The sequence below is a fragment of the Rattus rattus genome, chromosome 6 (genome assembly GCF_011064425.1).
Source record: "Rattus rattus isolate New Zealand chromosome 6, Rrattus_CSIRO_v1, whole genome shotgun sequence".
Taxonomy (NCBI): Eukaryota; Metazoa; Chordata; class Mammalia; order Rodentia; family Muridae; genus Rattus; species Rattus rattus.
In genome coordinates, this window is record NC_046159.1 from 116,838,148 (window position 1) to 116,862,169 (window position 24,022).

General features: G+C 42.8%; 1 protein-coding gene across 1 annotated transcript in view; it reads left to right on the forward strand.

The window, feature by feature from the left end:
• Fam3c (FAM3 metabolism regulating signaling molecule C) overlaps nucleotides 1-24,022 on the forward strand; it is a 37,153-nt gene that overhangs the window by 7,462 nt on the left and 5,669 nt on the right. The window contains exons 3-7 of the mRNA XM_032906901.1: nucleotides 7,172-7,201; nucleotides 8,132-8,255; nucleotides 14,819-14,877; nucleotides 15,988-16,038; nucleotides 18,229-18,313. Coding sequence (XP_032762792.1) covers nucleotides 7,172-7,201; nucleotides 8,132-8,255; nucleotides 14,819-14,877; nucleotides 15,988-16,038; nucleotides 18,229-18,313 — 349 coding nt within the window. The remainder of the gene's footprint in view (nucleotides 1-7,171; nucleotides 7,202-8,131; nucleotides 8,256-14,818; nucleotides 14,878-15,987; nucleotides 16,039-18,228; nucleotides 18,314-24,022) is intronic.

A 24,022-nucleotide genomic window follows, 5' to 3' on the forward strand; every position in this document is an offset into this window, starting at 1 on the left:
TGATCAACCTGTCTGCTTTTGTGCCAGTGCTATGTAGATTTTATTATTGTCTCTCGCTATTACAGCTCGAAGTCAGGGATGGGGATACCTCCCGAAGTTTTAGCTATCCTTGGATTTCTGTTTTTCCATATGAAGTTGAGTATTTTTCTTTCAATATCTAAAGAATTGTGTAAGAATTTTGATGGGGATTGCTTGGACTCTGAAGATTTTGGAAGATGGCCGTTTTCATTGTGTTAATCCTACTTATCCATGAGCATGGGAGATTTTATCTGATATCCTCTTCAGTTTCTTTCTTCAAAGACTTGAAGTTCTGGTCATACAGGTCTTTCACTTGGTTGGTTAGAGTTATACTAAAGTATTTCATATTATTTGTGGCTATTGTGAAGGTTGCTGTTTCTCTAATTTCTTTCACCGCCTGTTTATCGTTTGTGTAGCACGGGGCTACTGATCATCTTGAATTAATTTTGTATCCAACCACTTCGCTGAAGGTGTTTATCCGCTATAGGAGTTCCCTCATAGAATTTTTGGGGTCACTTTTATGTATACTGTCATATCATCTGCAGATAGCAATACTTTGACTTCTTCCTTTTCTAATTTGAATTCCCTGATCTCCTTTAGTAGTCTTATTGCTCTAGCTAGCACTCAGATACTGTATTGAAGAGATACAGAGAGAGTGGACAGCCTTGTTCTATCCCTGTCTTTAGTGGAATTGCTTTAAGTTTCTCTCCATTTAGTTTGATGTTGGCGGTGTATTGCCTTTATTCTGTTTAGGTATGTGCCTGGTGTCCCTGTTTTATTCTTAGCATGACTGCCCAGAGTATAAGTTATCAGCATGAGTTCACTAATGGTTTGTCTGTCTAGAGAAAGAATTATTGTCTGAGTAAATGTCATTCAGTCCAATAGTCTAAAAAACACATAAAATGTCTAAGAATAAAAGCATAAATATCTAAGCAATCGATTTTTTTTTTTTTTTTTTTTTTTTTTTTTTGTTCTTTTTTTGAGCTGGGGACCGAACCCAGGGCCTTGCGCTTCCTAGGTAAGCGCTCTACCGCTGAGCTAAATCCCCAGCCAGCAATCGATTTTTCTGTTTGACATTTTAAACATATTTAATGACTGTTTTCTGCATGGTGATAAGAAGCATTAATCATGGCCCTGGAGTGCTCACTGTAGAGAATACCATACCACTGTATTGAAATTGTTTCTTCATTTGAGTTAAGTGCTTGAACGTGGACCCATATCTAGTTTGTATAAGAGTCAGAGAAATGTATCATCAGAGTCAGTCCTTAATATTATTCTTTTCTCCGGTGATTTTCATTTTTTTTCCCCACATATGTAGTGTTTTGACGTTGCAAATGTTCCCACATAAGGTCCTTTAACTCAGATTACATTTTCAGGGCTAGGGGTCCATCCTAGTGCCTTGCACATGCTAGGAAGTTTTCTACCAGCGTTCTACTTTCTTAACTCAGTATCTAACAAAACCCTCAACTCAACAACACGGAACCAGGTCTATTTAATGCTATTTAGACAATTCTGTATCTTCTTGATTTTTTTTTTTTAAGATTTTCTTATTCTAGAAGTGTACTCTGGTTTTCCTGTGGCACTCCAGGCTATCTCAGAATTTACTGTGTAGACGTGGTTGTCCTTCAGCCTCCCCCACTCCCCAAGTGCCAAGATTACAGATGTGCACCAGCAAATGCCCACCCTACAGTTTCCCTTTCTTCTGAGTGATTGGAAGTCCAACCCAGGGCTTTGTATATACCAGACAAGTGCTGTGCCACTGGCCCACATCCACTCTTAACACTCAATTCCCTTCCTTTTGCATGCAAAGATTCTGTCTCAAACCAGCACTTACCCCTCTGTGTTAAAATACTCTTCGGAGCACCTTGATGACTCAGTATCTGGGATATGGCATGAGATTCTACCTTTCCAGTTAAAATGAGCTCACGTCTAGTACTGTAACTAGAATACCTGTCTCTCCTCATTTCCACTCTGGCGTTTCATATTGCTAGGAGCCTTCTTATTGTGTGTTTTAACTGTTGGATTTTGGCACTGTTTAGAGAAGGTATTTGTTTTAATTTTGTAACTGTAGTGCGTTGTATTTGTAAAATGTTATCTATTGGGTCTACCAGTACAAATATTAATTGTGGGGTTTGTTTTATTTCTTGTTTAGAATAGGTTGGTTCTCATGACCATTTATGTAGCATCCAGCTTAATTTAGCAGAGGTCATCAGCTTGAGTCTATATACGTTGGTTTCAGGATCCTGGTTTCTAGTTACCCACAGTGGTCACTACAGTTCAGTCAGTGGTTTCCTTTCAGCTGTCCTTTGTAATGACATAGCTTGAACAGATCATCTTTTCCTTTTTATTGGAAGTAGATTATTTTCTCATACAGTATATATCCTAATTACAGTTTCCCCTCCCTCTACTCCCCCCCCCCACAGTTCCTCCTTACCACTCTTTCCATCCGGATCCACCCACCCTGTTTCTGTCTTTCATTTGAAAAGAACAGGCTTCTAAAAAGATAGCAGTAAAACTTGACAAAATAAAATATAGTAAGATAAAACAAAAAGTCACCACATCCAAGTTGGTCAAGACAAACCAAGAGAAGGAAAAGAACCCAAGCAATGCTTTTTTGTTTGTTCATTTCTTTGAGAGAAGTTTTCTTTTATGTAGCCCTGACTGTCCTGGAACTCACTCTGTAGACCAGGCTGGCCTTGAACTCAGAGATCTGCCTGCCTTTGCCGCCGAAGTGCTCAGGCTTTTTACATCATCGTAGTGTTTAAAAAAAAATAAAACAGATATTTCAGACAGGAAGAATGAAAAATTTGCTCAGAGTTAGTAATTGAAATTACCAAAATAGATTGTGATTTAAAAGAATATAATAAAAATTAAAAGGCAAAGAATCAAACCAACAAAAAAAAAAAAAAAACAAAAAACAAAAAAAACCCAACCATCTAGTCCTCTAAACCTCGTATTATGGCATGAGGATGTAGCCCAGTGGTAAATGCAGGAATACCTGGCTTAGCATACCCAGATTCAGTCCCCAGCACGTCTCACCCCCAAAATACACAAACACCGTTTTTTTTTTAAAAAATGAGGCTTAGGGGTTGGGATTTAGCTCAGTGGTAGAGCGCTTGCCTAGCAAGCACAAGGCCCTGGGTTTGGTCCCCAGCTCAAAAAAAAAAAAAAAAAAAAAAAAAAAAAAAAGAAAGCAATCTTGAAAGAATTATGGAGTCACACTCCATTTGTAAAAATAATACCCGGAGACCCTGGATACCCTTGACTTAATTCCACCCATTACATTACCGTTTAGGAACTGTAAACTGTCATAGGCAGGACTTATACAGACTGCGAGTTATGTTCCTGGCCGTGATTTAATGCAGCGTTAACTTTCAGCATGGACATTTAACTAGTACAGAAGTGAGTGAAGCCCAGGTTACCTCTGCAGATACTGCCTCAGTGAATGTTGTGGCCCTAATTATTTTTAGCCTCTGGTCTTTAAGCCATTGGTAAGCGGTATATGCATAGGTTACTCGAGACAGTATTAAAAGCTTAGGTACACCGTAGTTCTAATCCTGTGGTCTGACTTAATTGAAGGACATTCGTTGAAGTCTGTCGAGTCAGATAGGGTTGTGTCCATCCCTTGATGTATTGTCTAAAGCAATTAAAGACTGGGGTTATCACCTAGAGTCGGAAGTAAAGCGGTGCAGGTGAAGAGGGGCTGTTGTCTTCCAGGTATTGCTTGCCCCTGACTCTCCGGCAATGCCCTGTATTCATGAAAATTAGGTCATCTGCTTGCCTGCAGGTTGGCATTCTGGTAATTGCAACCCAAGGGAAAGTCTTTTGGCTTTGGTGGGTATTGGATACAAATAAACTGACTTTGTATAAAAGTGCTTCTGGAGAGTTTTCTTTGCCTTCAAGCATCTTCTCAGCTAACATATGATCCGTGGAGGGGGATTTACCCAGAAGCCTGACGACTAACAGATCTCCAAGCCATTGTTTTAAACTAAGTAGCAATTACAGGTTTGGCATCTGGAATTTTTTTTTTAAAGATTTATTTATTTTATTTTGTATATGAGTACACTGTAGCTGTCTTCAGACACACCAGAAGAGGGCATCGGATCCCATTACAGATGGTCATGAGCCACCATGTGGTTGCTGGGATTTGAACTCAGGACCTCTGGAAGAGCAGTAGGTGCTCTTAACCACCGAGCCATCTCTCCAGCCCGGCATCTGGAATTTTAACAAGCAGAATGATTTCTTCTTTTTCAGTTTTTTTAAATGTCTATTTTTTACAATTTTATGTATGTGGGTGTTTTGCCCAGCTGCACGTCTGTGCAGTACTTGGTGCCCGAGGATCTGGTGAGCCTCCTTGTGGGTGCTGGGAATAGAACCCAGGTCCTTTGCAATAGTAAGTGCTCTTAACCACTGAGCCAACTCCCAGCCCTATAGTCACCCAGCCCTTCCTTCTCTAGGAGGCCATCTACGTTAAAAAAAAGTCAACATCTCTGTATTTTCTTCCCCTGGAATTGGCTTTTTTTTTTTTTTTTTTTAAAGCCTAGATGTATTAGCAGGGTCTTAGACTCAGGCTTGAACCTCTCTGGTGAGAAGAGTTATTCTAAAGGTCCCTAACCTGCCACTGTGCTCCAGGAATGACTGGTGTTCTCTTTGTACATAGTCACCCTTCAGAAGTGGTGCAGCCAGCCTGGGTGCTACATGAGATGATTTTACAATCTAGTTCTGGACCAGCAGGATTGCTCATAATCAAGCCTGATTATGGGCGTTCAATCCCTAGGATCCACATGATGGAAGGAGAGAACTGACTCTCCACACGTGTTCCTTGGCATGCCCGTACCCATACATATGCACAATATGCATACACATTGTATGCATACACTTCAATAAGTACATGTAATGAAAAATTAAAAATAAACAAAAAGGGGGCTGGAGAGATGGCTCAGCAGTTAAGAGCACTGGCTGCTCTTCCAGAGGTCCTGAGTTCAATTCCCAGTAACCACATGGTGGCTCGCAACCATCTGTAATGAGATCGGATGCCCTCTTCTGGTGTGTCTGAAGACAGCTACAGTGTGTGTGTGTGTGTGTGTGTGTGTGTGTGTGTAATAAAAACAACAACAACAACAAAAAAGCCAGCTCCACCAATCACAATTATGACCTAAAACAAAACACTCCAGTTAACTGCTGTGTCCTTAGTTTCCTTATCTTTGAAACTTGGTGACAGTGTCAGTAACCACCCAGAAGACTTGACAGAGCTAGCACAGGAATGAGTCGTGGTGTTTTAGCACTGTTCAGATCTTCCTCTCCCATATCTAATTACCATAACAGATCAGATGACCTACCATCTAATTAACCCAGCACAGGTCAGGGAGACTGGAATTTCTGATTGTAACAGTGTTCCTTTCTAGGAATTTAAGCACCCCAGTCTGGTGAGACACTCCTTTCTTTAATTAATTAGTTACATTTTGTTTTTGTTTTTTGAGACAAGGTTTCTCTGTGTAGCCCTGGCTATCCAGTCTGAAACCCAGATCCACCTATCTCTGCTTCCTGAGCATTGGAAATTAAAGGGATGTGGCACCTCTGCCTGGCTAATTGCTTTTTCTTAATTGCATTTATTAGTGTGGTGAGTGAGTGAGTGTGTGTGTGTAGTGGTGCATTCATGCGTGCATGCATGTGTGTGTGTGTGTGTGTGTGTGTTTGTTCTCTACGTATTTGTATATGAGTACAAGGTACACAAATATATGTTGGAGGACCACCTGTGAATGCCACTTCTTTCCTTCGAGCATCAGGATCCTGGGAATTCCAGGCCCGGTGTCAAGTCCCCCAACCAATTGTACCATTGCGGTTTTTTTTCTTTTTTTTTTTTTTTTCCTTTCTTTTTAAAGACAGATGGAAGTTTAGCATGTGTGGTCTTCACATTGCTGTTTTTGCTCCGGGGTTTCTCTCATTCAAAAGAGTGAATGCATGGAACCAAATTTCTGTCAGTGTACCAGGAAATGGAAGAGTGAACTAGGGAACCCCAGCACCAGAGTGTATGGTCGCCCCTCCCCACCTTTACTCCCGCCCCCTCTTCTGTTTCGTTATTGGCTTGTTCGAGTCTGCCTTTCCATGGGAATCTTTCTGTGCTTAGGTTATGGGGTCCAGGAGGCCGTTTTGCTGTGTCCTGTGCACTACTCTTTCCCTGCATTATAGCTGTGTGACTTCAATGGTGCACAGTATTCTAAGGGTTCTCCTGAGAGTTGAAACTGTTGACTTGGCTTCTTCTCTTTGAACATGTAGACACTCTCTTTCAGCTTTAACTTTCCGTTCCATAATTTGAATAGTACGCTTACAGGAAATCCGCAGTTATCAAAGATAGCACAGGAGTGAAAACTAAGTGCCTATTTATAGCTAGCCAGCTGGCCAGCTTCTCTCACGGTGTATTTATTAGCCAAATCAGGAGCCAGCTGCCCACAGTACTTTGATGATCCTGGTCCACATTTCTTGGACTGGGATCAGACACTGGTGCATTACAGAGCACCGAGCGTAACTGTAATGGAGGACAGTTGAGACCCAACTAAGAGTTGACCTTTACTCTTCCTTGAACTGATGAAATAGACTCTCAGTAATTATCATTATGCCCAGTACACTTCTGTTCTGAGAAATTCAGGTTCCCCAACCTTCTACCTTCTTGTTTTACTTCCAAATCCTTGCCAACCCCCGCCCCCGCAAGATGGGTTTATGAGCCTTCTCCAGGGCTGTGTGGGGACCCAGCACTGCCCAGAAGCAGCAGCAACAGCAGCAGCAGTAGCAGTGGCAATGGCGGCAGCAGCATTTAAACATTATCATGTTCACCAGCACGTCTAATTTTTTATAAAGATATATTTTCAGACTAACTTCTTGAGTAGGATTCAAATTTGTAGTAAATAATTAAATAACATAAAAAGTTTAAAATGATGTTTCAGTTATAAAACACTGCTCTCCGTGACTTCACACACTTGCCCATACTGAGTAGGAAGGTCCCACCTCTCTGAAGTGATTTAGGTGTTTACTGTATATGGGCAGTCACTCAGACGCACATCGCCTAGGCTTACAGACGCTTTAATATGTTGAAAGTAGGTCGTTGCCAGTGAGTGGGCCTGTGCCTTCTAATAATGTGAACTGTTTCTCTCCATAGCCCGATCTGCGTTGGACTCAGCCATTCGCTGTAAGTCCCTCATCTTGGTATTTTATAAGTACTTTATCCGGTGTGTGGCCATGCAAAGGCTTTTATCCAAGGAGTGTGGGCGGGTTGTGAACAAACCCTGAAGGAGACAAGTTGAGTGGGACGGCCTAGTGTCCTAAGTTCTTCATTCTCAAAGGGCATTGGCTCTTTGCTTGTGTTTCGACCCATGGAGCAAACACAGACAGTGTTTAGGGAATAGAAGAGTCGGCTGCAGCTGACGACCTGGATGGACAGAAGGTCCGAACTCTTACTGATCCTCGTTTTGGACTAGACATGCAAAGGAGGCAATTAAGAAGCCACAGGCACCCTGAAATATAAAGATAACTTCAAGAATAATGAAATAACATCCACCTTGCCTGCCCGGCAAGATCCGTTTCCGTCAGCGGTTAGCTCATTCCTCAGGAGGGTCTCAATGGTACCCCTGAGTCCTATTATTCCGGAAGCTTTGTCTTTCTTCCTTCTTTCCTTGGCTTTTTTGATACCATTAGAGAAAAAAGTTCTGACAGATTTTTAAAGTCTTTATTATTTATATTTCGCTAAAATATGTGTATCTCCTTTTAAATTACTTTTAAAGATATGTATGGCATACTGCCTGCATGTATATATGTGCACATGTGTTCCTAAGAGGGCATATGATTCTTTGGAACTCGAGTTACAAATGATCATGTGGGTGCTAGGAATTGAACCCGGGTCCACTGGAAAAGCAGCCAGTGCTCTTAATCGCTGAGCCCTCTCTCTAGCCCCTAACTAGGTATACCTTGATGTCATATATACATATGTATATATATATGTGTGTGTGTGTGTGTGTGTGTGTGTTTGTATCTGTGGTTTGAGATCTAAAACTATCTGATTACAAAATCTTACTAATTTGTTTGCTAAAGAATCTCAAATGTATTTCTATTCTCCCTGAAGCAACGAAGCCTCCCAGGTACAAATGTGGGATCTCAAAAGCATGCCCGGAGAAGCATTTTGCTTTTAAAATGGCGAGCGGAGCAGCCAATGTAGTAGGACCCAAGATCTGCCTGGAAGATAATGTGTGAGTATCAGATGGCTTGGAGCCCGAGGGTGGTGTATTGAGAAACAGCCAGTGGACTTGAGATGATGGCGTTCTGAAATGCTTTTACTAACTGCCCGTAATTTTGATGATCATTGTATGACTTTCCCCCCTGTGCATTAAAGAGAGTGACCAAGAGACCTGCGTTTATTGGGCTTTGTGTAAGGGTGCAGGTGGCTATTTCATTTGATTCTGAAGTATTAGAAAAAAAATTAACTCATTTAAATTCATTAAAATAAAAGCATTTCTCTAGTTCGGCCGTATTTCAAATGCTCAATGCCTCCACGCGGCTGCAGACCACAAATCCCGTCTAAAAAACATTTGTGACAGAGCAGAGTCCCATTGACAGCTTTTCCCAGAGCAGTGAGGGCTTCACATCTCAGTCTTTCCTGTTTGAGGCTTGAGTGCTGCTTGCTGAGGTGTGACGTGACCTGGTGGTCGAGGCACTCAAACTGCTCTGGACTGAGCTGAGCGACTCCCAGGATGCATTGCTCCACACGGGATGCTCTACACGGGATGCTCGAAGCTTGTCATCGCGCCTCGTAGGCTGTCACAAGTTCCTGCTTCTGACGTTGGGAACCCTGGTTTTAGTGTCCTTCATCCAGTTGCCCAGAAAATTTAGGGACATGAGCTCATTTGATGTTAGTGTAAAACACCGGATGTGACGTCAGGCTACGTGGGCTAAAGAGTAAGATGGCGTACAGTTAAACAGGACAAACCGGGCTTTTTCTCCCCGCTCTTTAGATATGATTTTAGGTAGAGCTTTTAAATTTAAATTTCAGCGAACTACAAAAGGATTGGCTTCGTGTACCGACACTTTCTCGCAAAATTGATGCTTGTTAAGCTCAGTTCATTTTCCCGCACGCTATTGGGCGGCCACTGTCAATCAGTTACTCTCCGACTTTTCAAGACCCCAGATCTGTTTAACGGCACAGCAGAGTGTGCACGCTTTAGAAGTTTCCAGGCTTTTTAAGAAACACTCCCTTTCATCTCACTGAAGAGTCCAAGTCTGAGTCTAAATATTAGGAGGAAAGTTCTTTTGGAGTACCTCGCCCACGGATAGTCTGCTGACTTTTGCTCTGCCTCTTTGAAGCCCAGATTGTAATGCAAGGAGCACATTAAACCTCTTTCCAGAGCTGGTTTTTCAACCGCAGTTACATAGGGTCAGAAGATGAATGTTTGTTGGCAGTCGGGCTTAGTATAACTGTAGCTGGCTGGCAGCCAGATCTTTTGGTTCTAGCGCGGTGGGCATGTCATGTAGGATTTGTACTCTGTTGTAGTTTGTCCGACCCAAAAATTGAGGCTGCCCACTCATCAGCTGCATTTCAAGAATCCTCCTGCCATTCCCACGAGAGATTAATAATTGATGAAATTTTATGGCTAGACCTCAGGTCATAAAGCTGCTCCCTGTAGAAGGGCTTCATAATTGGCCAAGGATCTCTCTCTACTGGGGAGAGATGGCAGGGACCATTTCTTAAGGCCGCTGCCTTTTCCTGTATAATTATTACTGTATTGGTTTTTAAACAATGCTAACTAATGTAAAGAGACTGCCTAGGCAGCCATTCATTCTTCAGGTGTTGAATGTGCAGTCTAGCAGGGGTGACCAATACCTACAAAGAAATGCAACTAAGTGATGTCAGTCAGGACCCCCACAGTGCAGGCAGTGAGTAAGGAGTGGGAGTAAGGTAAGGTTTAATTTGAGATTGTAATTGAGCAGAAAGGGCCCAACTCTAGATCGACCGTTGAGCTTAGAATTCTAAGACACCGAGTGGAGTCTGAGAACATCAGGATCAGGAGACAACCAGAGGCAGACCAGACATTTCTGAGCCTCCCAGAGAGGAGGCACATTTTTACAGGCCACAAGGGAGGAAAGTTCTAGAAGGGAGCGTGGGCCAGGCCACACACGAACCTCTGAGCAATGCAGGTCAAGGGCTGAGATAATTTCATAAGTGTATTGAGCAAGTTTTCAGACCCTTTAACTGTGTTGTGATCTCATTTGTACTGAAAAACTAATTTCACAGCCGTATAAGATGACTCACCTGGGAACAAAGAAGGCGGGGGAGGGGAGCTCTTGCCTCAGCTGTCCGACAGAGCATCTCCATAGAGTGTCTCTATCTGTAACAATTTTATTTTTTACCTGTTACCCTACAAAATGTGCTGCAAGTACATAATAAAATATATGTGACCTTGCAGCTGTTCTGAGTTCAAGAACTCGCTGTTGAGATGATGTTGACACACCCAGATTGGTCTGGACGTGGCTGATTTGGCTCCCTATGCTAAGTTTGTTATTTATCATAGCTGGGGAGGTGCCAACTGCAGACCCAGGGCTCTGCACACTTCTAGTGCTCAGGCACGCTTCCCCACGAAGCTTAAAGTTGCCATAGCTAGTGGCAGGTATTTGAAGTAAAAACTGCATTTGAAAGTAAGTGTATAGTGTTTGTGCCATTTCCTGAAGGTTCTTTTTGTCTGTCTGTCTGTCTGTCTGTCTGTTTGTTTGTTTGTTTGTTTAAAGGGGTGTGGTGGGCCAGAGGACCCTTCACAGTCATAAAGACTAAAGTAAATGTTTTAATTGCTATGACTACGCCTAATGTGTGGGTGTGTCTTGGGTGGTTTTTTCCTTGGTTGTGGGAGTTTTCCCTGCTTTAATCTGTAGCGTGATGGGCTGCTGCCCCCTTGTGGGAAGCCTGCAGCACTGTGTATCTTGATGCCTCTCTTTGCTCTGTGATGGACTGAAGCCTATTGGGCTACAGAGCATGTTCCAAGGTGACATAAACAGTCCACTTGGAAAGTTGCTGGGGTTTGATTATCAACCAACACATTAGCTGTAACCAGTGCCTTTGGGGGACCATCCAGTGTACTCCTCCAGGGCCTGGAGCATGTGCTTTGAGGCGCTCCTCTCCCAATGCAGCCCAGCCAGTTTTCCTGAGGTGAAACTTATGGGTGTGCTCTACGCACACATTCTTTTGTTTAAAGAGCTTGGAGATGTAGCTTATATATACCTACTCTTTACACATTTGTAACTCATCGTCGTATCTGTAGTATAATTCATCATTGTGCACAAGCTTGTGTGGTGATTTGAATATCCTTGGCCCTGGGAGTGGCACTGTTAGGAGGTGGCACTGGAGGAGTAGATGCGGCCTTGCTGGTGGAAGTGTGTCACTGTTGGGGTGGGCTTTAAGAACTTTCCTATCCGCCTGGGGATGTCAGTCTTCTCCTAGTGGCCTTCAGATGAAGATGTAGGACTTTCAGCCCCTTCTCCAGCTCCATGTCTGCCTGGATGCTGCCATGCTTCCTGCCATGATGACAATGGACTGAACCTCTGAACCTGTAATCCAGCTCCAATTAAATGTTGTCTTTTATAAGAGTTGCCTTGGTCATGGTGTCTGTTCACAGCAATGGAAACACTAAGATAGTCTGCCATGGTCATTTTAGTCTTCTTCCTTTCTTTCTCTTTAATTTCTCTTCCTTCCCTTCTCTCTCCCCTCCTCTTTCCCTCCCTCTCTCCCTCCCTCTCTCCCTCCCTCCCTCCCTCCCTCCCTCCCTCCCTCCCCCTTCCTTCCCTCCCTTCCTTCCTTCCTTCCTTCCTTCCTTCCTTCCGCCTCTGCCTCCAGAATGCTGGATCGCTGGCCCAGCTTAGAACGCTTTCACACCACCAAAAGAAACTGCACCAGCTCTTCTCTAACTCTGGCCCTTCTCTGTTTTCATTCCACTCCACACCTCCCACCCATGTCCATTGCTTCCGTTCCTGTAGATTGTCTTGGTTTTGATGTTTCACAAAGATATGTCATCTTCAGTAAGTGGCTTCTTCACTTGGTATAATGTTTTCAAGGTTCATCCACCTTGTCGCTTGTATTAGTTAATTCTTTTCGTGACTGTGATAGTTTCTATATGCTTGGCCCAGGGAGTGGCAGGATTAGAAGGTGTGGCCCTGTTGGAGTAGGTGTGTCACTGCGGGTGTGAGTTATAAGACTAGTTATAAGTTCTAGCTGCCTGGATCTCAGTCTTCCACTAGCAACCTTCAGATGAAGATGTAGAGCTCTCAGCTCTGCCTGCACCGTGACTGCCTGGATCTTGCCCTGTTCCCACCTCAATGATACTGGACCGAACCTCTGAACCTGTAAGCCAGCCTAATTAAGTGTTGTCCTTATAAGAATTGCCTTGGTCACGGTGTCTGTTCACAGCAGTAAAACCCTAACTAAGACACTGGCTGAGTGATTTTCCATTATCGATATGCCTCATTTGTGTGGCCCTTTATTACGTATGAGTTATTTCTGACTATTAAGATCAGTGTTTCTGAAACATTTTCTATACAGGTTTTGTGTGGATGTGTTGTCCCTCTCCGTGCTTGAACTGTAGTGACTTTCAGTGCGGATAGCTGTCTGGCTTATAAAGGAACCGTCAGACTGTTTCCCATAGTGACCCCGTTTGACCTTTGTGCCAACCACGTGTGGAGTCCTGGGTCCTCCATACGCCTAGAGACTACAACAGTAGTAGGAGTGAAGTTGTATCTCATCTCGGCCTTGATATGTGTCTCTCTAATTGTGGATAAAGTCTTGCATTTTTAAAATTCACCACAGGGAAGTGTCCATTTGTTTTAATCTTGATTGTTGATTACTAACATTCCCTTGCTTGGTGGTTTGCAGGCATCATTCTCACCCTTTTACTTCTATTACCGTATCCTTGTTTCCAATGAGCTTACTCTCGCCGTTGTGGTTGGGTAGTGTGCGTGGTTCTCTAGTGACCGACGTTTCGCCTTCCGTCTTTTGTTGGTGTGTTCGAACTACTTGTGTTCACTGTACTTGCTGACGGCTGCAGCCTTAAGTCTATCGTTTTGGCATTTCCCTTTTCTGTTTTCGGAGAGCTTTACTCTGAGCTTCATGACCATTTTTTAAAGTTCCATTCGGGAGGATTAGTTAGGAAGAGGAAGTAGGGTCAGCAGGAGTCACTCGGGATGGGGGAGGCATGCCACAGCGACCCGGGATGAAGGAGGGTTATGGGATATATAATTGAAATATTTCCTAAACACATGCAGAATTAATGAGACCCATTGATGCTTATATATCGTAATAAAAGCATTTTAAGAAGTTTCCTTAGATCTACCCACTGTTTGAGTGTGTCTTTTTATATAGACTTACAGTGATACTGTCTGTTCCTTAAGGTTTTGGAATTAAGGTCTGGATGAGAAAATGTCTATAACGTCAATGAGACCTAGACATACATCATGGCACCACGTTTGATTCGCATTGCAACTAGCAGAAAGTGGAAGGAACTGGCTAGCAGGAAGAACTTATTTGATCTAGTAGAGCCGTTCTCATCACCGGATATGTGAAGCTTCAACGTTATTCTTCTTCTGTACTTTGTCATACTCATTTGCATAAACAAATATGTCACTCGATATGTATTGGAATTATGTTCCATGCAACTATAGTTCAGTTACAGATAGGAGTTCTGTGGAAGTCACTGACACCTTCTGTGAGAACCAGTTGACTATGAGGAATGTGTAGTAAATGCGCTCCACATGCTATGTCACATTTGCGGTGTGCTGATGTGAGCGTACACATGTTCACATGCCTACACTGCGCCCCCTCTTACAATACACTGCTGGGGAAATTGCTAATACCTGGAATTCTTTTTAACATGACGTGAAAACGTCAGTTTCATATCCCATAAAATAAATCGTTGGCAAGCCAATATGCCGCTGTGCCGTCCATCTCCCGGTGTCACCTGGCACTGTCAACGGTCCGTAAGCTGCAGCCCTTACGATGGCTATCTTAGGCAGCCGGTGCATGGCTGCAGTGAGGTAATTAGTCAGTGCAGCCTTCCTTCTGAGTGCAGAGAAGGTTTACATTGATAATGACTAGGAAAACGTTCACAGTTGGCTGGCACGGCCACAGTAGTGCGTCACTTCTCTTAGCTTTGGATTTTAAAGTGTTTGTATAGCATATGACCCCAGTTTGTGTCATCCTATCACAGTGAGCCTACAGAATGTGGAGAAGAGAGGGTCCTGTCCTTTGGCGTTTTGAGAATGGTAGAGACTGCGTTCTGTGGTGGGCTTGAAGCATGCCGCAGATACCACAGCGCAGTATTATACAGAGCAGCAACAGTGTGTCATTTCAACCGTAAATTATTTTAAAGTTAAAGAATTTGTTTTCGTTTCTGTGTGTCTGGGTATGAGCCTGTAAGCGCAGGTGTCGGAGAGGCCGGAGGTGTGCGGTCTCACTGGAGATGGAGTTAGAGAAGGTTGTGAACCTCCCGACGCGGGTGTCTGTCCTCTGTACAAGCAGTCCGTGTTCGTGACCACCGAACCATTTCTCTAGCACGATTATACCTTTATGCGCAGTTTTTTTTTTTTAATTTTATGAAGTATTATTTGAGTTCACATTACAGCTGACTCAACATAAGGCTGGGCTTGATGTTAAATTTTTTTTTTCCTTTGCTGAGTTGAGTATTTGGTATGTGTAGGATACCTTTCTGCATTTTATTTCTGTGACATGTTTACGTATGCTACCCGATCCTAACGTTTGTCTTGTCTTCTGTCCCTTTAGTTTGATGAGCGGTGTGAAGAACAACGTTGGGAGAGGAATAAATGTTGCCCTGGTGAACGGTAAGGAGAACGATTGTACCTCATCAGTGTAATGAGTGGGTATATATATATGCCCCACACTAAAATTTACTCTTGGGAGAGCAGAGTCGCCGGCACCACTCAACCCTTGCCGACAGGGGCGCCCTCTCGTCTATACCATTGCAGACAGAGTGTACTGACGGGTAGCAGGTCGTCTTGAGCACATTGCAGCCGTGTGCGTTGCGCCGCGAGCTTCTTAGGAACTTGCGAACTACTAGCCTAGCGCTAAGCTGGTGCTGCGTGGCTGTGCCTTTCAGAGTTCTGACTTAGTATGAACGTACAAAGACGTAAGGGCTTGTAAAATGGCAAGGGATGGCGACGGATTGTTAGGTAAGTGTGGGGAGAAATAAAGCCGTGATCGGTTGTAAGTTTTCAGTCCTGGGTGCATTCTTCTCATTGGTGTAGACGAGACCACCGACTCCCGGACATAGTGAGTGTTACGGTGTTACAGAAGTCAATCTTAGGCAGCCAGCCGAGGGGTGCGAGGTGCTGCCCGTGTGGCTGCCTCTGCTCAGGCACACATTCCTATAACTGTCTGGGATGAGTAGAGAGAGACTGCCCGCAGTTCACCACCCCACGGCAGAGAAAAGCTGTTTGCTTTATTCATAATGGTAATTATAGGACTCTGTACCGAGTAAACATTTTGATGTCCCTTCATGCATTTAACCGATCTCAAAGGTACAATACGTGTAAATTTTGTTTTAAAATAACTTTTTTTTTTTTTTTTTTTTTTCCGGAGCTGAGGACCGAACCCAGGGCCTTGCGCTTGCTAGGCAAGCGCTCTACCACTGAGCTAAATCCCCAACCCCAAAAATAACTTTAATATAGATCGTTGTTTTAGGTAGATAACTTCTTTTTTGTTGTACAGCTTCATTTATTGGTGGCCATTCTCACAGGACGATGACCCCCCCACGTAAAACTGGAGCATAGCATAGAATTGGTCAGAAGCCACTGGGGCGCACCTACGCGTATGGTTCAGATTGTAAATTATAGAAGCACTCAGTGAGTTCATGCCACTCGCTGACAAGACCATTTTTTTTTCTACACTGATATTTCAGTTGTGTGATTTAACATGTATTCTCTCTCTTTCAGGGAAAACGGGAGACGTGATAGACACCAAGTATTTTGACATGTGGGGAGGAGGTACGTGCCACTTACACAGTGTTCCTGCTGCTGACAGTGAACCCATCTGGGAGAGAACTATGCCACCGTGCACGTTCCCTCCCTCGGGCCTCACTATGTGTCCGGTCATATTTAGGCAATGTGTTGCATGCAGTCTGGTTACTGTAGGAAAGTTGCATGTGATTGAGATTCCAGTGAGATTCGGAGGACATCAGTGCCCTTTGCTGGACAGGACACCTGCCTCAAAGCTCTGAGTTTGTTTCCATTTCTGCCTGAGATTAGAAACACCGAAAGACCAGTATAACCGGTTCACACAGTTTTTGACTAAATGGGCTTGTGTATAGTTTTTGAATCTCAAAAATTAGTCAAAGGCGGGAGCCTTCGGTAGATAAGGTAAACTCAGGTTCTAGAAAAGCAGTAATCCCGTTAATTCATCCTATTTTTACCTTTGGGCTCTGCTATTACAGAAGCAAAGATTCGAGAGAGGGCATAGATTTTTTCTTAGCAATTTACGGGGCTCAGAACAAGCCACAGGTATTTATCCCTTCTGTGTTTGGGAGTCCCAGGGACAGGGCAGGGTCGCCGTCATGCTGAACAAGCACTGACTCCCCAAAGAGTGTTACCCCAAAGGGAAGGATCTTTTTAAAAAGTATATTATTTTTATTATTGTAGTTCTGTGTAGGTGTGAGTCTGCACGTAGGTATATACACGGAAGGATGCAGATACCTGAGGAAGCCAGAGGCATCGGACTCCTAGAGCTTGAGTTACAGGCATTGTGAGCTGCTGGTGTGGGAGCTGAGAACCGAATTCAAGTCCCCTGAGCACTGCTAGCCTTTGAGCCATCTTTGAAGCCCACAGAGTCTCTTTGTCTTTAAGGAAGGCAGCTTACCTTTTGGTCCCCTGGCCTTTTTACATACGCCCTGTAAGCCGGTAGCTCCCAGGCTGCCAGATATTTATGTTGAGTTCCAAGACAATCTGACGTGTCTAATATTTCTTCAGCCCTTAATAAGATACCGTGCGTTATTTACTTAAGCTTTAGAGAATGTTTCAGAGCTGTCAGAGCTATATTAAATTACACCGTTCCCATCAGTTTTAAAGTCTGAGGGCATAATTGCTCTTGGTATAATTTATGACACAGAAACTCTTCCGTGAAGCTGTTGAAATCAGGCATGTAAACAGAACTCTGGTATTGCCCTCCCTGCCCATCACTGAAGCTGATTTGCTGCCAAAAGCTCTTCCTGGTTCAGGAATAACAGCAGTTTGGTGCCGTCTTTTCATTACAATGGGGAGGACTTGTTGGCGTTTGTTTCCGCATTAAACATGCTCTTGTTGTGAAATGCAGCCAACTAGTGATACGTGTTTGGCATCCTTGCTGTTGAAAAAGAAAAAGGGAAGACTTGAAGTAATATATCTTTGGAGTCGTTTTAGGCTTGTGGTCTCTAAGGAAAGCTAACACTGCAAAGAGCTCCTGAGAGAAAATGTTTTAGTACCTGACCAGTCTGTCTGGCAACACCAGTTTGTGCTCACTGAGCTGGATTACTGTGAAGTTCCTGTATGTGGCCTTGATACATAAGAGGACCAAGTGCTGGCCATAATTAGTGTGGCTTTAGTTACTGTCTACATTCCTTACCCCAGTTTGTTATAAAATGATAGACCTAGGAACTCTTAAAATCTGCCTTTTTACATACCACAAAAAGGTCTTACAGGTGTCTCTGAGTGAGCGGGGCTACGTTTCCTAGAAAAGCACCCATATTATCCTTGAAGGCTATGACCCCTCTGGACCCCCAAACCTCACATGGATCTCAGAAGCAGGCTTCCCGTGGACCGTAGTCCCAGTTACACACTTCCGAAAAGCCTCTGAGGTCCTCGCTACCCAGATGATTCCCTTACCCGCACTTGCCAGGGATTTTAAATGGCCCCAGTGACGTGAGTAGGAAAAACACACGATGATTCAGAGCTGGGAAATAAATCACCAAGAGATCATATTAAGGTGTAAATTTGGTAGTTTTGTTTAGTGGATTTTTTTTTCTTCCTTAGGTAAACTTGAAAAACTTGAGTGTTTAGGCTTTTCCTAAGATCATGGATCTTACCTGAAATCCCTTTTCATTAACAATTAATCGTTTTGTAGATACTTCATACATTAATTCTCAGAGGTCATTGTGATAGTAATTCCATTATTTACAAAGAAAATCTCCATCCTTTTTTCTTCAGATGTGGCACCGTTCATTGAGTTTTTGAAGACCATACAGGACGGGACAGTAGTGTTAATGGCAACGTACGATGATGGAGCAACCAAGTACGTAAAATTAAAGCCTAGCACAACTCTCGGACCTATAACTTATACTTTAAAAAGCGATATATTTTCACTGAAAAATAGTCTATTAAGTAGGTAAGGTAATTGTAGATAAGTACTATCAGCTTTTAAAAAGTTCGTTTTTGGGCTGGAGAGATGGCTCAGTGGTTAAGAGAGCTGACTACTCTTCCAGAGGACCTGAGTTCAAATCCCAGCAACCACATGGTGGCTCACAACCATCTATAATGGGATCGGATGCCCTCTTCTGGTGTGTCTGAAGACAGCTACAGTGTACTTATATATAATAAATAAACAAATCTTTTTTTAAAAGTTCGTTTTCTTCCTATCTTTGCATGTAAAGTTCATCATTCATATGTTATGATGAAATTTGAATCACGCTGCATACACTGTTTTCTCTAACCTCCTTTTGCTCTTTGGGTTAGCATTCTTGAGTAGCATTTTTATGGCTCAAAGCGGTTTGTCCTATGGGCTCATATTTGTTAAAGTTCCTCCTAAGCTGCCAAGTTTTTCTTCTCATGCGTAACACTGTGATAACTTTCTTTTGCACATTTTGTTTTCTATTTTGAACCTTTTTTTATAACCTTAGGTTAGTTTCTTAAAGTGGAACTAAGGTCAAGGGTACAGATGAGAGGAGAGCCTCTGTGTGTGTGTGTGTGTGTGTGTGTGTGTGTGTGTGTGTGTGTGTGTGTGTGTGTGTGTGTGTGTGTGTGTTTATTGCTTATTTCAGTATTTGTGAGGTTAGACTTATGTGTGTGCTCACTGGGTAGGTTTTTATTTTCTTTGTTTTTTGTACTTGGTTTTATAAAATATCCTATGACCATTCAAGTTGATTAGTAAAAGTCCTTTATATATTAAGGTATTAACCAGTTCTCTTATCAAAAATACAGTTTTTGTAACAATCTGCTTTTAATTTTGTCAACCTAAGGCGCCTTTGACTTTTAACAGAGTGGGGTGGCTTGTATATAGTAGAGCCTGTGGGTTTTTCCTTTTAGTTTCTCTGACTCTTAAGCTCAAGAAGTACTTTTCCATCTCCAAATTAGATAATTGATATATTCTCTCTTGCAGTGATTTTTTTTACTCTTTTCCCGTATTTTTAAAACCCATTTGTAATTTCCAGAGCTTTGCAGCGCCTGCATTATGTCAGATTCTTAGATGGTTCTAAGATGGCGTAGATTAGTTTCTAGCTCTCTTCTGTTAACCTTTCTTTCTGCTTTTCTCAAAGACACCGTTTCAGCTGCCTTATGACTGTGTTGCAAAAATGAATGTGCTTTATTTCCCTCTGGTATCGTCTTTTAAAGCATTCTAGGAACAACAGTGACATTGTACATTTTTAAACTGGTTCAACTGATGTTAAATCATGAGGCTTAATATAACTGGCAGATTCAGCTGATCTTACACAGTAAACTAAATAGTGTACAGAGACTAATGAAGCTTCCTTGGTTAGGAAACGTGACTTGTGTGTTGGTTTGTCGAGACTATAGGGTATTATGTGTATAGTGTCTTTTTTTTTTAACATAAAGGCTCCCTTTTTGTCTAGACACATGCGATCTTTCTTTTTTCATGCTTTTATTACTGAACCTGATGGGAATCAGAACTCTGATGAGATACTGACGTAATCTTGAGAAGGTTGCATTGTGGGTGTCCTGAAGTCCTCCTGAAGCAGCCAGCCAGCCTGAGCAAGTCTCTTAAATCTCAGCCCTGGTCCTTGGACTCCCCACCTGCTGAGGCCAGCACTCCTTTCCCCGAGAAGCCGTGCAGTCTGTAAAGAGATACTGTCTTCTCAGGGTGGAATTCTGTTCAGCATTCCTTATTTTGGGTAAATGGAACAACAAGACAATAGACGTGTTCCCTCGGTACCCAGTACTGAAGTATTTGAAGCTAATTGACGTTTTCCTTTTAGTTTTCCAGGCTCAGTACACATAGCTCTTTTAACCTCTTATCATATTATGTTTCTCATTCCTTTCCTGGCTGTGTTTCTTGGGCATCCTTTAGTTCATTATTGTCTCCCTTAAAACGAGTGTCTCAAATGAAGCACAGCGTTCCAGATGCGGTCTGGCCAGAACTGGCTCTAATGGGGATGCTAACTTGCCATGTTTCAGAGATTACATTTCTTTGAATATTCATGCAGACTGGAATTATATTAGTTTTCTCTAAGCAATCAAATCACATTTTTGGCCCGTGAATTTTTGGACAAGTTAGATTGTTAAATCGTCAGATCTTTCCCTTTGATGTCAGATTTCCCCCCTCCATTCAGAACTTGGTTTTGTTTGATGTAAATGAAGAACTTTATATTCATTTATTCCTGCTAGATTTGATTGTGCTGATTGGGCCTGCTTGGTCTGACGTGTGTCCTAGGAGGGTTCCACGGTCCAGGCTTTTGTACTAGCTCCAAAGTCATTCATGTGTCTAAATGTAAGCCCTTGATAGAAGTGCTTACCAAGGGCAGCGTGCCACCAAGCTAGAGACTGGTTCCTGACGGAATGCTTCTGCTAAGCCATTGCAGGGATGGCTCTGCAGACAGCTGCCAGTGTCCCCCAGTAGGCGTGCTATCCCGCCGCACCCTAGTTTTTTACTTGCAGCAGCTATTCTCTGGGGCTATCAGATGCTAACTTGAAATTCATAGAGGAAACTAATTGCAGTGCCCTGATCTGCTGCCATGGGGCTTGGGTTTCAGAGATGTCATTTAACTTGGCCTGACTCACGCCCGTGCCCTTCCAGCTGCCCCCCCTTGCTCGTCTCCCTTCGTTGTTATTCTTACAGGGGCTGTTGTGGTCTCCCAGTCTGGATTTTTTTGTGAGGAACTGGAATTTGTTTTATTGGAACCAGGGTTATAGGTGTATCCTGTCACTTCTGGCTTGGAAGAGTGCATTTAGAATCAAACCCGTGTCCTCTTGCTTGCCCAGCAAGCACGTTACTACTGAGACATCATCCCCTTGGCCCGGTTTGCCTAAAAACAAAGCAAAAACAAAGCAAAAACTAGATAATCAGTTGGTGCGCCCTTCCCTAGCAAAGTCTTTCTCAGCATTTCGTAATTGCCTGTAGTTATTCCTCAGGGTTGAGGCCTCGAGAGTGCCCCTCCCTGCCACCTTAGCCTGCTTATTGGTATCGTCTTTGGTCAGGTCAAGTTTAAGCATGTTTGGTGAGACTTTATGCCTGTAACTACTGACATTTCTGGAGATACAGAAAAACTGTCACAGCAAACTTCCTTTTCCTTTGGCTTTCATAATCTTCTGACTTATCTTCTGCAATAATATCTGTATCTTGCAAGCCATGTTATATTTACTTAGGAACACACACACACACACCACATACACACATACCACACCACACAAACAAACCACACGCACCACATACATACACACCACACACATACACACACACCACACACACCACACACATACACACCACACACATACACACATACACACACACACCACACACCACACACACACCACACACACACACACACCCACACACCACACACACACACACACACACACACACACACACACCCCACCACCACCACCACCACCACCAGCAACAACAACAATTAAAGAATAATAAAAGTGAGCTGGAGAGATGGCTCAGCAGTTAAGAGCACTGATTGCTCTTCCAGAGGTCCTGAGTTCAAATCCCAGCAACCACATGGTAGCTCACAACCATCTATAATGGGATCTGATGCCCTCTTCTGGTGTGTCTGAAGACAGCTACAGTTTACTCATATACATAAAATAAAAATAAAAATCTTTTTAAAAAGAATAATAAAAGTTATTTTTTAAATAAAACACAATATTTATAAAATAGAAACCCCTAGAGTATTAAACTTGTAACAGCTTAGCATCTCCAGTTTTTATTTCTAAAACAATTGATACTTCCTTAGAGTGTATCAGTGCTTTGTAACAATTGGTTACAATAGTTATAACAGTTATAACAATGTAACAAATTACGTTTGTGATTATATATAGATCCAAAGGCCAAGTTGACTTTAAATTACATACCTGGACTTGGTTGAGTTACTATTTTCTTTTTCTGTTATTCAAACAATGCTTGCCTCCTGGGAAGATTGCCTTGATCAGGCAGTAGTATCCTAATACTCTTTTTGTAAATCAGGGTTCCTTCATTATACTTCGTTACTCCTTTTGTCTTTGTAGTAGAAATTCTTTAGTGGTTTTGAGTTCTGGTTCATTCTGACATGGAAGGTCTTTATACAATATTGCTAAGAGCTTTTTGCCCTTAGTAAAGTGGTTTGCTTTATACTTTAAAGCTTTCCTGTTTTTAATTAAGTACCTTTCTATGACATCAGTAATTTAGAAACCAGCTCCTTCCCTGGATTGTTATCGAGTGAAAGTTATTAGTTTTGTTTGTTTGTTTGCTTGTTTTTATATTTATTTATTTATTTGTGTGTTGGGGGTGTGGGGGAGTGTTATATGTCATATGTGTGGAGGTCAGAGGACAGTCTTTAGGAGCTGTTCTCCATTGCCATGTGTACCCAGGGATCAATCCCAGGTCACTAAGCTTGTTGGCAGGTGTCTTGACCAACTAAGCCATTTCCCAGGCCCACGTTTGTAAGAACTAGATTCTCAGAAGTATTTCTGAGGAACTTTTTCATCTCTGGTTTTTCTATTTAGTCTTCAGATTCTACAGGAATGTAGACTGTTTTCTTTTATAATTCCTGTTATTTATATTTCCTGGCTGATTCTTCCCCGCTAATCAGAATTGATCCCAGAAACCCAGCTCTCCCTTTTCCTTTCTGTGTTCTGGAAGCGTGGCTCAGCTGGATGGTGTGGGCCTGCAGGATATACCTGCTCTCCTCTCCAGTAAGAATGGGGCCTGATGGAGACTTTCCTCTCTCGTCCATCCTCTCTGTGTTGTGTGTTATTCACCAGAGAAGATTGTTTGGACATGGGTTTAAGCCAACAGAAAGTCTTTGTTAGCTGGCCTGCCACTACACTGGGTGTTCAGGATCCCAATAGAGCTCTGAGCCTTACTTGGAGTGAGTTTTTAAACACACACACACACACACACACACACACACACACACACACACACACACACAAATGTTCTGGGTTAACATACTTCAGTTAACGAGAACATTCATCCAGAAGGGGAACTACAGAAAAAAAAAGGTAAGGTTAGTATATTTAGAGGCTTTCCCAGAACTATGGACTTTGACAAATATTTTATTTTTGGCAAGTAGCACTGTCTGTGTGCTGAGTTCTGCAACTTGGAGGGTACCTCCATCATGGAATCATTAGCGCTAAGACCTTGGGGACTATTCCTATCTGGGGCCCTGTTAGAGCAGTTTCTGTTCCAGGGAGAACCTACGCAACATTAGGATGCCTTCAGTAAAACACGGCCCCCTTGCTTTGTTTGCTTCTCTCCTGATGGAGAAGTTTTCTATTTATCTTTAAAAAAGTCTTCTCTAAAACAATTGATTCAAGATAATCCTTTTTAAAAACGCGTTATACTTTATTCATGGTGGATGTATGGATAAGCACGCATTCTGCGGAGCGCGTATGGAGGTCAGAGGTCAGAGGTCAGATTGCCAGAGCTGGTTCTTTACTTCCGCCATGTCTGTTCTGGGGACCAAACTCAGGTCTTCCACGTTGGTGTCAAGAGCTTTTATCTTCTTGAGGGATCCTGCTGACCTCCAAAATACATTTTGAGAGAGAGAGAGAGAGAGAGAGAGAG